This window comes from Aulostomus chinensis, chromosome 22 (assembly GCF_037954235.1).
Source record: "Aulostomus chinensis isolate RoL2024-O1b breed Wild chromosome 22, RoL_Achi_v1.0, whole genome shotgun sequence".
In the NCBI taxonomy this organism is placed as follows: Eukaryota; Metazoa; Chordata; class Actinopteri; order Syngnathiformes; family Aulostomidae; genus Aulostomus; species Aulostomus chinensis.
In genome coordinates this window covers 6,662,501-6,679,099 of record NC_141341.1, presented here as the reverse complement: position 1 = coordinate 6,679,099, position 16,599 = coordinate 6,662,501, and the positions used below count along the sequence as shown (strand labels likewise).

Below are 16,599 nucleotides of genomic sequence, written 5' to 3'. Positions count from 1 at the left end.
TTATTGGGGCTATGAGGTGCCAATTCCTGGAAAAACCTTGTTTTCAGTTACTACACTTCCCATAGTTCCTTTCGACGCAAGCCGCTGTGCTGGATGACAGCTATCCGGCGCCGAAACACCGACAGACACAGACGCAAGAGCCATGGCGGCCACGGGTGGAGGGAAAATTAGAAGCAGGAGATATCATATCGCCTCGAAACCTTACGCCAAGAGCAAACAGGTAAATCAAGTGGAAGTTCTCGTCTGAAAGCCTCCTGTTAATGGCATGGGGGTGACCGCAGTGCCACCGTATCTCCTCTGATGTTATTGTTGAGTTGGGATACATTTTATGGCCTACCGTTAGCGCTCGTGGCCTCCACGCGCTGTTAGCACCCTTAGGAGATGCTAGTGAATTAGCAAGGTAGCTACGAGCAGAAATGCTAGCAAAATTATACAGACTTGACAGGTCAAATCAGTGCACGTTGAGTTGTTTATACTAAGTCGCCGGTATTTTGGAAAGTTAATTGGCATACGTGACCCGCTGGGTTAACTGAACGGAGTCCCGTTAAATTTGAAGTAGCTGGCAAAGTTAGCGGAAGGCAGTGAAGTTGAATTGTAAGTATCAGCTAACGGTAGCTAACTGGCGAACATTAGCGAGCAACGCATTGTTGTCTTTGCCTCGTAAGTTTAGAGTCATCAAATCGTTGCCAGTAGATTTGACATGATACTTTTTATCAGTTTTGCGCTTATCCGCAGTCGTGGGCGGTCGGCCTTCATACTGTTAGATTTATAACAATTGTCTTTGACGTGTCGGGAGGCATTTTTTGGATATTCGGCTTGCTAACATTAGCCAAATCCCAACCGGCTGGATTACGCAGGAAGCATTGGTTCATTGGGAACCCACATGGTTGGTAGGATTGGATGTATCTGGTTTGTGGACATCACTTATTGTAGTATTTTAAGCCGATCCATAATGATAACAGTGGCTAAAATCCATTTTATTGTGGAATGTTCATCGATTTTATAAGTCATCTGCTACAGGTAGACAATCCTATTGAGCACTATGAAATTATATTTTATTAAAAAAGAATGGGCATGGTAGCCAAAAGGCATTACAAACAAGGTAGTGGTGGCCATTGTTTGGGACTTACCTACTTGTTTATATTTATTTTGCTTAGAAGCAAGCATGGATTAGCATTTATCTCATATGAGTAGAGTCAACATGATTCTGTAGTCACAAAATCAAGTACAAGATCGTTTAACAAGACATGCTATTTAGGGAAGCTAAGGAACTGTAGAAATTAAGGACAAAAAAAGGAAATATGTCAGACTATTTTGAACATATTCGTGATGACTGTGTCATTTCAGGATACTGTAAGTAACATTGAAAGTACATATCATTTTTGAGAGACAGTGAGGGAGTGGAGCTGCACAATATACTGTATTTCAAAATGAGGTTTATACATAAAGTGAACAGCCATAAGCCAAGTTTTTAACTGATAAGATTTACAACATCTAAGACACTCAGTATGTTTTACATTGTACTGCTTCCAAGCTGGAAATTTAGATGATCATTCATTAGCTACCTGCTCTTGTGGCCTATGTGGGGAAAAAATATCACTTATTACTATTCAAGTTGTGTATAAGAAATACCCCAGCAGTGTCAACCCATTAATATATCTCTGTGTCCTGAAGTCTCACAACACCTTGTGTCCCATTCCTTTAAAGATTTTGAAACCGGAGGGTTATTTGAAGATTTCTTTAATGTAAATGCAATTAGGTGTTATCTGTGATTTTGCTATTTATACAACCACCTTAGCAGCATGACTATCAACAAGTTTATCAGTCAGATGTGCATTTGGGAAAAAGCTGTCACCAGTGTGCCTGGCTTATTAGAGAGTCAGATAACCCCCTGAAAACAACATTCTACACATAATGTTTGGTTGACTGGTATGGTTGTCAGCTTACTTAATTGTACTCACTATTCATAAAAGAAACAACATTGGCAAATCATAGGTTTTTTATCTCTTCGAGATAGATTGGTATCAGTCTGAGTGCCTGCCCATCATCTGTCATTTATGATGAAGACATTATGTGGTAAATACTAATTTATGGGCTTGTCAAATGTTTTCAACATAAAAACACTCTTTAACATTCACAATGTTTAAATGTGTTTCATTTAAATATCATTAACTTGCTTTTATATCTGTAATATAGGTATCGTAAGAATACGTACATATGTATATATTTCAAGGAAAGAAAAAAATCCATTGTGCAACTGTCATTTAAAGACTTGTATTTAACATTTTTTGCAGCACATAAGTCGTGATATAGTGCAGTTGACATTTGTTTATCTTCAAATACTGAGATATGAAGAAGATCTGATCCATTTGCCCAAATACACTGCAAAGAGAGAAGAGTCAAGAGTATCACATTAGCTGTGTGTAGAGTGTCACCTTGTGTTTCAGTTCAATACAAGACCACACATCCGAGTCACATGACCCTGTCCACTTTAGAAATGTGGTTTTCTCAAAACCTTAGAAGAAGAAAAAAAACTTTTAAACTACATAAACAAGCAGTGGGGTGTGTGTAATGGCTCAAAGGTTAAAGTGTGGCATGCCCCACAGGTGTGTTTCACAACTGTAATGAAGACAAAAAGCACATTTAGCTGTTATCAGGAGTTAGATGCTACAGCAGCCTAAAGAATGTGTTAAGTGGAGCACTGGCCAGTAAGCTTTTTATGAGTTCTTCACATTGAATGAATTTCAGCAGCAGCCCTGCAATAAATACTCAATGAGGATTCTGATATTCCGTTTTTATGGAAATTCTTTAAGAGATGGGTTATTTAGGAGCTATTTGGTGCTGTAGAAAAGGGCAGTAAGTTCAATATTTTCAAAATATTGAAATATGTATTTTTGCGTACTATGGCAATTAACCAGTGGGCGATGTCATGCAAGATTTGCCAATTTTTTTAATCTCCACATGGACAAAACAATACAGTGGAAAAGTTCTATAGCTGTATGTTTTAAGAATGCAATCTGTATACCTAATAGTAATATTAAAACAAATCAGACAGTACAACTTCACTTGAAGATTCTCTCTTTTTCTCTACATCCTGTTTGAAAGATATCACACACCTATCTCATGCTGTAAATGTCATTATCTACCCAAAAGTGAGTATTGAGTATTTCTAAATGGGGCTTTTCAAATGTATCAGGGTGTAGATTACTCTCTGTGGGCTGAATGGTGAAAAAAAGATATTGCATAAGTGATTTGATTTATTATAATTTATCGGTATGTGGTTGTATTCACATCTTAATCGAAAAGTGTCTGTACCAAAGGACGATGTTTTTTTAAGTCTAGAAAACCATTTACAGGCTGAGAATACAGTTGGCAGTAAGGGAGATATCTGCAGCACCCAAATACTTAACAGAACAATATTTTTCTTTTAGCACCTCCTGCTGTTGCATCAGGCCATGTTGGGATTTTGATAAATGTTAAACTTTTAAGCTCTAAGGCCTACTGTACCATTTGCTAATATTTGTTTGTAGACAAAATGGAAGGAACACCCTATAATAATGAATAGCTATAGAAAGATATATGCAATCTCTGACAACTAGACATCAATCCCAATTTCATACTGACTGTCATATGCACACTCACCCAGCTTCATACTTGCTGTTCACACATAAAACTAATGCACTGCTCTATTTCTTGCAAAGAGTTTTCTACCAGGATAAAACCTAAACATAGTAATAAAAAAAAAACTCCCAATAAATCCCAGGTGCCTGCAGTACACTGTGCTGAAAATAAAATTGAATTCACTCTAGAAAATAATTACTGATGTACTGGCACCAACATGACAAAGATATAGCTGTTGCAACACAAAAAGCTGATATCGCAGTTTAGCTAACACCATAGCACTGCAATTTAGGGCATTCTGGTATTTTTTCTGTGCACGCTCTTTATCATAGAAATAGATTTTAAGATTGTGCTGCACTTGTTTTGACGTCATCTTCGACTCCTAATCGGAGTCATTCACTCATGGCAACGTTGACACCATTTTGACAAATTTGTGAGCATAAAATACACAGCCCTTTCCTCTCCTCGCTCTAAAACTCATTCAGATGGAAAATACCCTAAATGTATTTGGCAACTTACAACAGCTCATAGAATGCTCAAGAAGGGAGTTCATATTCTATTTAAATCCTGAAAATACAGTTTCTTTCTTTGCCTGTTGTCAGAGAAAAGACTCATTCTTATTGAGTGGAATTAATGCAGTGTTAGACCTCAGTACAGTGTAGACCAGTGTCATTTACTCAGCGCTCCAGAGAAGCATACACAGTGCCTGACCCAATTTCTGTCTTACTGTGTTTATGTCCCGGTTTGCACTGAGGGGAAATAGTGTCTCCTGGTAAACTGTGCCATTTAATTTTTAAATTAATTGCAATGGTTGGCCGAAATACATAATCAGGACTACAGCTAACAATGATATCCACTATCAATAAATCTGTTAATTGTATTTATGTAATTTGAGAATTTGATTACTAACATTTTTTGACAAAATTAAACGTTAAGAAAAAATTCAGAACCCTTTGTGATTTGTGGGTCTACGTATTGAATTTTTATCTTTCAACCATCATGGCCACACGCGGCGTAGAATTTCTGTTATGGTACACATGGGTCTTATGTTTACCTGTGAGGTTTTCGTTGTCATCTTTGCATTGCATCAGTGAGTAACATCAGTATTTGCTCCCTATTAGTATTTGCACCCATATTCCATCCTTATTCTATGCTTATTTTTATTATGGGAATTTTTTAAGTGTTGACAAGCCAAATTATTAGTCCTTTTTTAACGATGTGCATTAATCTCTGCCCTTCACTTACTTGAGCCCCCTCTGACCTTTTTTATCAGCAGCAGTCAGGCTTGATCAGTCGGGTGACAGACACCGTAAAGAGCATTGTTCCTTCCTGGCTACAAAAATACTTTAAGAATGGAGATGCTCCTGAAGAAGGAGGGGCTATACAGGGGACAGACCAGAACTGCCAGCCACCTCCTCCTCCTCCTCCCCCTCCTCCTCCTCCTCCTCCTCCTAATGGCAGTGATGAGGGACCTCCTTCCCTTGATGGACGTGACTCCCCAGAGCCCAGCACCAGTAACACGGGTGAGGATCTGTTTCTGCATTTCAGTTCATAAAAGCTAGCTGGAGGCATAAATATCACTGAGCTATATGAAATACACCAGCCCAAACAGATGAGTTCTTGGGTTCCTCGCCCAATTGCATCACCATGCTCACCTGAAGTTTTCCTCACTCACACAGAGCCTTCAACCAGCCGGGCATCCCTGAACTTTCAGGAATATACGCTGTCTAGACCCCCTCTCAGCCGCTCTCGCTTCCATTTTTCCCCACTGGATGCCTCCTCCCCAACCCTGGGGGCCTCCAGCTGCCTCTTTTCCCAGCCTTCTACTTCTTCAGCCCCAGGGCCCTTTTCCACTGGCTTCTCCTTGGTCAAAGAAATCAAGGATAACCTTTCACAGCATGAAGATGATAACATCTCCACCACTAGCGGCTTCTCCTCTCGCGCCTCTGACAAAGGTACAGAAATTATGCTTGAGCTTCATTTCCTGATTTAAACAGGGACATGTAGTGTCTTTGCCAGTCATTGATGTATGTAAACTTATAATGTTACTAGAAGTAAAATAATTAATAACAGTAGTAAAGAGCAGTTCCTCTCCCTCACCATCTCTTGTGGTTTTGGGTTCACCTTTTAATTATGTACATGTACATGATCAATACGACACAAAGAACTATTTCTGTGTACACAATCTCCAACTGCATCCTTCGCTTTGCTTCTATTTGGAAATTGTACACTGGCCCAAGCTGAAACATAGCACAGTTAGGTGAATCACTGCTGACTGGTGTAGTTAATGTCAGTTGTGCTTTAGGGCTGTCAGGGCTCCACCAGCCAGCTTGGTATAGTTTACCCTGTTGTGGTTTCTATGCATTTTATAACACCCACCTAATTATTTCCATTATCAGATAATTTGGCAATTACTTCTTTTACCAAGAATTGTTATTTCAAGCACAAATACTATTGATAATCATTGAGATCATTTGACAGTTCTTCAAATATTCATTGCACTGGTTTGTCTTAGAAGAACCCTGCATGTGTCAACATGTTGTCACCACAAAAAACACAAACACTGTTTGTTCTCCAGGGCATAGCTGTCCTGGTCCTGGTCCTTTTTTATTTCTGGTGTGTATTTTTATTTCTGGTGTGTATTGTTCTTAAATGCATAACACCTCTCTTACAGATGTCCCCGCATCAAAAACAGCATCACTACCACAGCTTTGGTCCCCAGAGACAGACAGAACCAACTCTGGGCCTCAGCCCTCCCAGTCCAGCATGAAAAAACCAACTTTCAACTTGTCTGTTTTTGGAACTTCGTCAAATGTGAGTATCTACATCTGTACATCAACTTAGCAAGTGTGCCAGGACAACGTGTTTAAAAAAAACAAAACAATTTTTTATTTTTTTATTTTTTGGAAATGCTTTCAAGGCGTACCCATCAACCTAGCCTGGCTGTTTTGTTTTTTAGAATTTGGTCAAAACTGTGTGACTGGATGTAGAATGTGCCTCAGTTTTAATCGATTTATCCAACTTTGCAGTTAGAAAGGTTCATTTTGGACTCTGAAGTGTGCAAAAGAGAGTATTGATCTCAGTGAATCCTACCTCAATAAATATCAGATAAAATGCTACACGAATGTAATGAAATCAAACTCCTCCCTTGCAGTCGACACTGAACAGCACAGTGTTGAACTCCAGCCAGCTTGGCGACTCACCCTTTTACCCTGGGAAAACCACTTATGGGGGAGCAGCTGCAGCGCGGAGCTCTCGTGCTCGTCCTGGAACACCATACCAGGTTGACTTGTGTGACCAATGTTTGAAGACTAAAAACTTAACCATGCCAAAGATTCAAAGAATGCTTAAATTGTTTTGATGCAAGACTTTTGCTGCATCAGCTATGTGTGCTTTGCTGTAGTTTTCCTGCTTCTTGTAGGTTGGCAGTTCATTTACACCACTAGATGAAAGTGAAGCGTGAAAATTATTGAAGTGGCAACTAAATGAGCCAATCTGACCTGTAGGCCCCAGTGCGGAGACAGATCAAGGCCAAGCCTGCCAGTTCTCAGCCCTGTGGGGTGACCAGCGCTACAGCCAGACGCATCCTGCAGTCCTTGGAGCGCATGTCAAGCCCTCTGGCTGTGAGTACACACACAGTCATACATTTTACAAAATGACTTTTATGACTTAGAAAATATTGTCAAAGAACATGTTCATGAACATTTGTTAATAACAGCTTTTTTTTAAAACTTATTTTCAAAAATAGTTACATTTTGATATAACTTCATCTTTAGGATGCCAAGAGAATACCAGCAGCAGCCACTCTTTCTCCCCTGTCAGCAGTAAGTATTCATATCACTTTCATACACTGATGGTCATACACCTAGGTTTTTGTTGTTGGCCTTTTTTTACTTATTTTGTTCTAAACCGGCATTGTTTTCACATTGTCTTCACATTTGAAACGGACACTTTCATTGTGGACAAATTTCTCTTTTAGCTTGTGAGCCATGATCATGCACCAAACATTATTGTATTGTGTGTTTGGGTTACAATGTAAAGTGCAGCACTGGTTGGGAACGTAACGAGAATTGAGTTGAAATGATTCAAAAATCTTTTTATTCATAATTGTTGTGCCTGATTTGGAAAAGATGTTGTCTCATGAGCTTTTGTTTGTCTTTGCAGCCACTGGATGGCACAAATCTAGATATTCCATATTTCCAGTCAAAAAGGAAACGGGTAAGAACAGATTTGCATTTTGACTTGCCTCTTGTCCTTGTATTATGTATGTTCATAGAGGGACACCAACAAATGCATTTAATTTGTGTATTCTGTGTGGCGTGTCAAGAGTATAGCTAAAGGTTAAGTAATGTGAACCGGAACACTGTGTGAGCCCAGCAGCACTTGCTGTGGCTTGTCTTCATGTCATGCCTGTTGTTGTCTCTACACTTGTTAAAAGGATTTACGCGCGTGTGTGTGTGTGTGTGTGTGTGTGCGTGTGCGTGTGTTGTGTGTGTGTTAGAGAGAGTAAAACAGCGTTTTGTAGTGGCTCATGAAAGAATGTTAAGTGGAGTCCAGCTTGGTACTGGACTTACCCTCAGCACTAACTGTCAAGCATTCCCAGCTGTGACAGCTGCCTAATCTGCCCGACAATAGTGTATTGACCCTGACATGTCGAAGACCAGAAAGCCCATCTAGCTAACTAGGGCTTTTGTCTACTTGGTTGTTGCTTGAGATTTAACCTTTAACAGGATAATATCAGCATGCATTTATTTAGATATTAACAAGACTCAGAATTGAGCACTACCCTTGTCATTCATTCTGCTATTCCAATGCTGATGAACCTGATGTTGTATGTGATGATTATTTCATCAGATGGATGCCAACTTCCCACCGGTGCAGAAGTTGGTGGTTCCCACTGCAGCATCTGTGTCTGCAAATCGCTCAGTATCCTTTAGACCTACTTTGACCCCTGGGGGAGTTAGCCGATCTCTCGACAGGACTCCAAGAGACACGGTGAGACAGATCTTTACACCCCAAATTGGCACCAAATATATACATGCTGGATTTTAATGTTTTATATTTTATTTTGAAATACATAGCCCACAAGACAATCGCCACAGCTACCTGAAGCAACCCCAGGTCCATCTCAAAGGTACTTTGTAACCGTTATAATGCTCCGAATACAATGAAATCACATTCAGTTGGATTCTATCTCAAAAGTTATTGACACAGAAAAGTGGCTATAGGGTAAAAGGGGTATAGAGTGGTGCCGGCTTTTCCATGAATGTGTGTTCTTCCCATTTCTCTGTTTTCTGTCCCCATATTTATTCCCTGATCCCTGATCTTGTAATTCCAAACATCACTGCAGGCTGGTTGAGTGTCATTTTCAATGTTTTTGATCCAGTTTGATTTTTTTTTTAAACTGCCTTAACAGTTATGCTAGGTCCTTGATAATGCGAACTTTTTTTTCTTTTTTGATATTTAAAGTATATAATGTCAAACCGTATTTTTGTTTTGCTTACTTTATAATTACTCATCCTTTCTACCCCTCCACAGCACAACTGGTTCCAGTGGCCCACTCTACCCGCTGTCCAGCACACCTGCAGCCAGCAGCATTAGCTCTGGACCAGGCAAGATGAAGAGAGAGAGGACCAGTACACGGCCCTCCTCCAAACGTGCTGAAGATGAAGAGGTAAAGGCTTTGCTTCCAAAAACAGTGCTCTGTATTGGGCTGGGGAACATGGCGTGATGAATAATGACGCCATAAACATGGCTGTCAACGCTCTTTATACAATTTATTTTATCTTGACATTAAATTTATAATCCTGTTATTCCTCTTTATTTTCTGACCCAAGGTGGCTGAGGCACCAGACCTGCCAGCAATTTCACTTCCCATCAGGAACTCTGCCTTGCCCACCTTCAGCTTTTCTCCCCAGCCACCTCTCACCACATCCACTGCTGTCAGCAGTGCATCAAATGTCACACCTGTGACTCCTGCAAAGGAAACATCAACAACCAAGGTTTGTCGAAACAAGAAATCTGAGAATCTGACGTCCGATAGATTCAGAAACCATGTCATCTGTGCTAACCTGGAAGTGTTCAATTACTGTTCAACTGTTATGGCTATATGTGGAAGCATAACAAAATATTAACACGAGTCTAACAGTCAGCAATAATATGTATGTACTCTACTAATGCTTTTGTTGGGGTTATTTCTTCTTCAGGAGACCCCTGTAGCCTCAACACCCCCCTGTGTACCTTTCACATTTTCCTCACCTATTGTCAAAGCAACTCCTGCTAGTCCACCTTCCTTTTCCCCTTCAGTAAGTATTTTATTTTTATTTTTTTTGTCTCTTAATGATAAGTAACAGTCTAGATTGCAATTTTTCACAAATAATAATAAAAGTGCTGGATGTAGCTCAAAGATTTTCGATAATTGATTTCTTGGAAGTAAGCAGTCAGATAATAGAAAAATATAAAAGTTGAGACCCTTTAGAGTAAGTGGCTATGCTATCTCCTGACCACTGCTGCTTCCTGCAAAAGGTTTCTGCATTCAGAAGAACAAAATGTCAATAGTACAGTGAATCGGTGTAAATAGTTTTCAGTACCAACAACCATTTGTGTACACCTAAGTGTGTTGTAATTTTCTACTGTGCGTAGAGGCCAAGCAGTTCTTCCGCGCACACAAGTGGACTGGTTGTAACATTGTTTTTCATTCATTTCCTAACATGGAAGCATGCTGGATGCTTTGTAGCTCATTGACAAAATTAACTCCTTAAGGACTGAAATGTTTTAAATAGCATTTTTGTAAAGTAATAATGATATTAATTATCTTTTTTACAGGCTGGCTTTACTTTTAGTGCACCTGTAGCAAAGTTGGGTCTCTCAATGTCAAATGGGAAGCTGGCCACTCCCATTGAAACAGCAGGTGAGAGGCAATTCTTGTCTGTCTTTCTTAGTTACGTAGTTACAGTTGTCCTGATAATAAGAAAAATAAAATTTATTTTACATTACACAGTGTATTTTAATTTTATTGACTTTGTTGTAATTTGCCTCATGTTTGCTACAGTGAAACCTGCAACAACCAAAAGCACAGAAGAATTTGAAGGACCCTTCAAGCCTGCCAAGTCTCTAAAGCAGGGCAGTGTGCTCGACCTTCTCAAAGCACCTGGTTAGAATTAGTGGCTTATTATCTTTAACTTTTCGATTTTTTTTTAGTTTGTTTTTCATTGCTTGACACTTTTCAAAGCTAAGTCAAGAATTTAAATGCCAAAAACCTCCTTCTGTTCTCAAGGTTTTGCCTCTCCCATTGCTCGATCTTCACCGGGCCCTGAAGATGCTCCCCCGCAGACCTGCACACCATCCAGTGCTACTTCCTTCACCTCCACAACCACTTCCTCCCTTCCCCCTTCAGTAGGTCTTGGTGATTTGTTCAAAGCCCCGGCAGGCTGGAGCTGTGATGTCTGCTTGGTGCAAAACAAGCAGACAGATACAAAGTGTGTTTGCTGCATGGCCCCCCAACCCAGTTCCTCATCCACCAAATCCAGGGACAGTAAACCCACCACATCGTTGGCTGGGTCAGAGACCAGCAGCACCAACAGCACCTCCACCACTATAACCACCACAGGTTTTGGTGCAATGTTCTCCAAACCTGCAGGAACCTGGGACTGCGATACGTGTCTGGTTCTAAACAAACCTGATGCAGTAAAGTGTGTGGCCTGTGAAACGGCCAAGCCTGGGACAGGGCTTAAGCCCTTGTCTACTCTTCCTTCTGCCTTCTCAGCTGTAAAGACTGTATCCAGCCCAACAGCCCCCATCTCCTCAGGGTTCATTGGATTTGGGGACAAGTTCAAAAAACCTGATGGTGCATGGGAATGTGATTCATGTTGGGTACAGAACAAGGCAGAGGATTCAAAGTGTGTGGCCTGCACTAGTGCTAAACCAGGTGAGAAGAGCACAACTTCTGTACTTCCTCTTCTAAAATCTGCTAAACTTTTGAGCTCTTTTGTCATGCTTCATCTCTTAAACACTTCAGTTTATAAAAGTGTTTCAAAAGCTATTTCACTGAATCATTCTGGTGTCTTTATCACCACAGGATCATCAGCAGAGGCCTCAGCAGAAGTCTCAACTCCAGCCAACACTGCTCCCAGTTTTGGGTTTGGGGACAAATTCAAGAAGCCTGAGGGTTCGTGGGAGTGTGATGTCTGTCTGGTACAGAATAAAGCTGCTGATGTACAGTGTGTTGCTTGTACAACAGCAAAACCTGGAGCTGAAGTGGAGCCTAAAGGTAGCAAAGCCGACCAACATTTTTATTGCATGCTAATATTAAATAAGTTTAAAGGCCTTGTGTTAATGTTTCTTTATTGGTTAATATCATATTAAACTTTCACGGGCCAAAGAAAGTTTTAGTGTTTTAAGCAATCACATTTTTCACAATTTCTTTTGCTTCTTTTGCTCAGCTTTTGGTTCATCAGCTGTTGGAACTACAGGCTCCTCTACTGCTACTTCTGGAGGTTTTAAGTTTGGCACATCAGACAGTACCTCAGGATCTGGATCTGGGGGATTCAAGTTTGGGGGTTCATTTTCAGACTCCTCCTCATCAGGTGGATTCAAATTTGGAGCCATGTTTGGAAGCTCCTCATCAGAAACCACTTCAAAAGACTCTAACGCCTCATCAGGGTTCAAATTTGGCAACTCAGCTGAAGGCTTTAAATTTGGTTCTGTCTCTAGTGATGACAAAAAATCTGACCAACCAGCTACAGGTTCTGGGTTTAAGTTTGGAACCAGTGGTGGGATAACATTTGGAACAGGGTCATCGAGCACAGAAAGTAACTCTTCTAAAGGCACCTTTACCTTTGGGCTTTCAAAAGTGGAGGAGAAAGCACCAAACACTACCACCTCCCCTCCATCTGCTGTTATGTTCACCCCACCTGCATCCTCTCAAGAAAAGAATGACAGTGCTGCTTCGTCACATGACAACACATCAACAAACATTACCACGACTACCACCGCCGGGTCTGTATTTGGAAGACTGAGTGAACAAAGTTTGATATCCACCGCTCCACAAGGAGGCTCTACTTTTGGATCTGTATCTGCAGAAAAGGAGCCAGTTGCTCCCACATTTACTTTTGGGAAGCCAGAGGAAAAGAAGGAAGCAGATGCCTCTTCGACTCCATCTGCCTTCCTCTTCGGTGTTGCAAGTAAAGGTGCAGAGACTGTACCAGCACCAGCTGCTTCAGGGGGCTTCTCCTTCAGCAAGCAGAGTGCTCCAACAGAGCAGCCTCCACCACCCACGTTCAGTTTTGGCAAGCAAGCAGACAAAAGTGAAACAGCAACTTCAGAGGCCCCTAAGCCCTCGTTCACCTTCGGACAAAGTGCTGCAGGTATTTTATTTGTCAATGGTACAATTCACATAAACTACAGAAGCCTTCACTGCACATACTGCAACATTCTGCAGAACCACAATGCATGTTTTTACTCTTCAGTTTTAACACAACATAAACAAGTTTGTATGTTAATTATTTGTGACACAAATTCATTAACACCAGGGGTGCTGGTCGGTGAACTTTGGTCAGATCCTTCTAGGAAATAGTAGGACCAAGTCTGACAATTTTCTGAGCTAAGGCTTTGCTGTGTAAAGTGTATTGCATGTAGAGTTATGGAGTTGTACAACACGTCATTCATTTAAATGAAGTGACTGAGCAACTGTCACTATTGGTTGATCCCTCAAACCATTTTCTGTAATTCATACAGTTTTATTTTGTTTTCAAAAGCTCAACTAATCGCTGTCGGTGTGAATGCAGCCAGAAAAATTAAAAAAAACAAACACACAAAACCACTCAGAGAATTGATGATGGAAGTGATAGTTGAGGGAACCTCTTCTGAAAGTGTCTCTTATTAACCTGCATTGGGACAGCCTGCTGTATATAAGCAGAGTAGCTAAAGTAAAAAACTGAAATATGCTTTATGGTGGCCAGCCAACTGTCCAAATTATCCAATAAAACAAGTAAATATTTCTTCTTCCTAACAGATTCTGCTGCTGCTCCAAAACAAGGGTTTTCATTCATGGCCAGCAATCCCCCAAACACCACCACCTCGTCATCCTCCGCCTCTACCCCAAGTTTGTTTGGCAGCAGCAGCTCCACCCAAGCTCCAACTTCTTCTGCAGCTCCCAGCACTTTCATATTTAGTCAGCCGGCATCAACGTCGAGCGACGGTCCTGTAGCTGAAGCCTTTGGCTGTGGCCAGAATCAGGACAGCCAGCCACCTGCCCCCTCTGCTGCCCCTGTGAATTCAGCTCCAGCTCAGTCCTTTATCTTTGGTGCTTCTGCCACTGCTGCTCCGCCTACTGCTCCTGCCTTTGGGTTTGGAGCAACGGCGCACTCTGCTGCCTCTACTGCAGGTGTGTAACTCCAGCAGCTCATGACGGTTCTCTTCGGTGATAAGAAGGAAACGAGAGAAAGTTCAAGTAGACGGAGTAAAGCTGCATACTCACATCCTTGATCCAAAAATAGTGTGAGATGATGAGCATGAAAAGGATTTCTGTTGTTTTACTTTAATGTGAACTATGAAACACTTCAACACTTGAATCTTGCTTTGAACTTTTGAATAAATTTGTGAATTGATATGGCATCCTCCCCCCTTTCCCCCCCAGCCCCATCTTCTGCTCCTTCCCCATTTGTATTCAATTCAACCCCGTCTGGTGGCTTTGGAACAAACCAGACTCCCTCCTTTGGCGCAGTCTTTGGGTCTCCATTCCCATCCACACCCTCACAGGCTCCAACATTTGGAGCCAAGCCCAATGCCGCACCAGTCTTCGGTCAACAGGCCAACTCCACGCTTGTCTTTGGGGCAGCTGCTAATTCTGCACCAGGTAGGTGACATTACTTGTATCTTTCATTTCCCTTTCAGATTGTCTGTAGTTACAAGAGTGTCTGAAATACTCTGTATTATTATCAGATGGAGGCTTTCAGTTCGGAGGAGCCAGTGCATTCGGTTCCACAACCAACAGCACAGGAGTTTTTACTTTTGGAGCGGGAACAGCAGCTTCTCCTGCACCCTCTGCCAATGCTGCCATCGCACCTCAGTCAGGAGCACCTGGAAGTGTATTCAACTTTTCACAGACCCCCACGTTCAATATTGGGTATGTGGCACCTTCTTGGGTTTACCGGCCCAGTCATGCAAGAGAGGCTTAGGACCAAATAGATGCATACAGGGCTGAAACTGCCAAAACCTAAAAAAAAATTAAAAAATAAAATAAGTAAATGTGAAAGTGAAGCACGAAGGTTGATCTGATGCCATGGGGGAAAATTCAGAACTGACTAAGGAATTTTAAAAATATGGGTCTATACGAAGGACAGGCCCTTTTGATGTTCTGCAGCCTAAATTGTTGGACAATGGTGAAATTCTGTATTATATAAGTAAGTGTGTGTGTGTGTGTCACGGAATGTAATTGAAACTCTTCCACATCTGTGCAGCATCGTTATTGATGATTAGTTTTCAGTGAATGATTACTAATGGAGATTTAGTCATTAATTTTGGAAATTACCTGTTCTCTTCCAGGTCAGCAAAATCCTTTACACCCACTCCAGCTGGACAGCAAACAATCGCTGGACGCAAGATCAAGACTGCAGTGCGGCGCAGAAAATAGAGCCATGTGGACTGGACTAGAAAGTAGACATGACTTGGACTTGACTGTGCGCGTGCGCCACCCACCCCCCACCCCCCACCCCCCTTTTGCGATGGCTGTTAAAGGTTCTGGAAAGTCTCAACTGGACAAACAAATGACTTTGCATGTGGAGAAGGGTGGAGGCGTGGGCCTGCGTCAGGCTGGACAGGTGGACGTGCTGATGTTTTCTGTTACTTTCACATTTTAGATCAGTAATGTGTGAGACCCTCCACTGGACTTCACCTCAATGAACTGTTGACTCAACAATGACGCTGACTTCAAACAATCAAGCAAAGCCCTGCTCGACATGGACAACAAAACAGTCATATCTATATTTTCAACACCGGCAAATGTCTGCTAGATCTTAGGCATGACTTTTTGTAATAAAATTACAAAGGCAAAAACTGCAAAGAGTTGTGAGTGTACACAAAATCCTATTAATCGGTATGGGTGATCAGGTTAAGAGCTGTGATATCAGAGAGGTAGTGAGAGCTGTAGAGCAAATCTCCAGCGGTAAACCCAAACTATCTCAACTGCTCCTCTTAAGGAATTCGATAGCAACAGAGGTGCCGCTGGTGATGTAGCCATGGTGTCCGTGCAGTGTGCTGTATGTACAGGGATGAGCGTGTAATCTTTTTGGTGAATGCTTGTTTTTTTGTTTGTTTTTTTCTTCCTCTTCTCTCTCCCCCCTCCCATCCCTTCTGTACAGACTTGAGGTGTTTTTTTTTCTTTGTACATGCTGAGGTTGATTGTGTGTATGAAAACTGAACGACAGAGTCCTCGCCTGGGCAGCCAATGCAGCTGCGGGGTGAGCAGGCATAATGAATGTTAAACACAAAAACAAGGGGAGGAAGGAAGGAAGGAGGGTGGGATCAGGGGAGTGGAGAACGTACCCATGCACTGCGGAGGATGAAGCGGGTCGGAGGTGTGCCCTCGTTCAACTCCTTTAGGACTTTGTAAATGCATCGTTTCAAATCTCATGTGACATATTTAATTCTTTGACCTCTGATTTGCTCCACTACTCTGCTTTTTGTGTCCTCTTGTCTCTCTCTCCTGATTCCTTCTACCCTTTCTTTACCTCTCTGCCTCTCCCTCTTATTCTCTCTCTCTCTCTCTCTCTCTCTCTCTCTCTCTCTCTCTTAATTGGCCTTTGAATATTATTATAAAAACCTGTAAATAGTGATATTTTTTTTAATCTGTGAAGTTGAATTTTTGTGTTACCAACTCTGCTTTCAGCATTTTTTTTTTTTTGTCTTTAGAATTTATTATGTAAATTCCTATATTCAAAGTTGCCCGAATCCATTTAAAAGGAGCTTAAATGCAAATTG

At 41.4% G+C, this 16,599-nt stretch overlaps 1 protein-coding gene across 3 annotated transcripts in view; it reads left to right on the top strand.

The window, feature by feature from the left end:
* Positions 1-88: 88 nt before the first annotated feature.
* Positions 89-16,599, top strand: part of nup153 (nucleoporin 153) — a 17,086-nt gene continuing 575 nt past the window's right edge. Inside the window, exons 1-22 of one of the 3 annotated variants that reach the window (XM_086193255.1) lie at positions 89-220; positions 4,895-5,144; positions 5,301-5,576; positions 6,296-6,435; positions 6,776-6,904; positions 7,128-7,244; positions 7,398-7,445; positions 7,786-7,839; positions 8,476-8,616; positions 8,703-8,755; positions 9,160-9,295; positions 9,459-9,623; positions 9,828-9,926; positions 10,447-10,531; positions 10,673-10,774; positions 10,898-11,548; positions 11,699-11,890; positions 12,063-12,986; positions 13,634-14,005; positions 14,258-14,476; positions 14,563-14,746; positions 15,166-16,599. The exon at positions 15,166-16,599 is cut by the window's right edge and continues 574 nt beyond it. In XM_086193255.1, the coding sequence (XP_086049381.1) occupies positions 143-220; positions 4,895-5,144; positions 5,301-5,576; positions 6,296-6,435; positions 6,776-6,904; positions 7,128-7,244; positions 7,398-7,445; positions 7,786-7,839; positions 8,476-8,616; positions 8,703-8,755; positions 9,160-9,295; positions 9,459-9,623; positions 9,828-9,926; positions 10,447-10,531; positions 10,673-10,774; positions 10,898-11,548; positions 11,699-11,890; positions 12,063-12,986; positions 13,634-14,005; positions 14,258-14,476; positions 14,563-14,746; positions 15,166-15,253 (4,503 nt within the window). In that variant the 5' untranslated portion in view covers positions 89-142 and the 3' untranslated portion in view covers positions 15,254-16,599. Of the gene's footprint in view, positions 221-630; positions 887-4,894; positions 5,145-5,300; positions 5,577-6,295; positions 6,436-6,775; positions 6,905-7,127; positions 7,245-7,397; positions 7,446-7,785; positions 7,840-8,475; positions 8,617-8,702; positions 8,756-9,159; positions 9,296-9,458; positions 9,624-9,827; positions 9,927-10,446; positions 10,532-10,672; positions 10,775-10,897; positions 11,549-11,698; positions 11,891-12,062; positions 12,987-13,633; positions 14,006-14,257; positions 14,477-14,562; positions 14,747-15,165 lie in introns of those variants that run through there. The other 2 variants (XM_086193254.1, XM_086193256.1) reach the window with 2 other exon arrangements.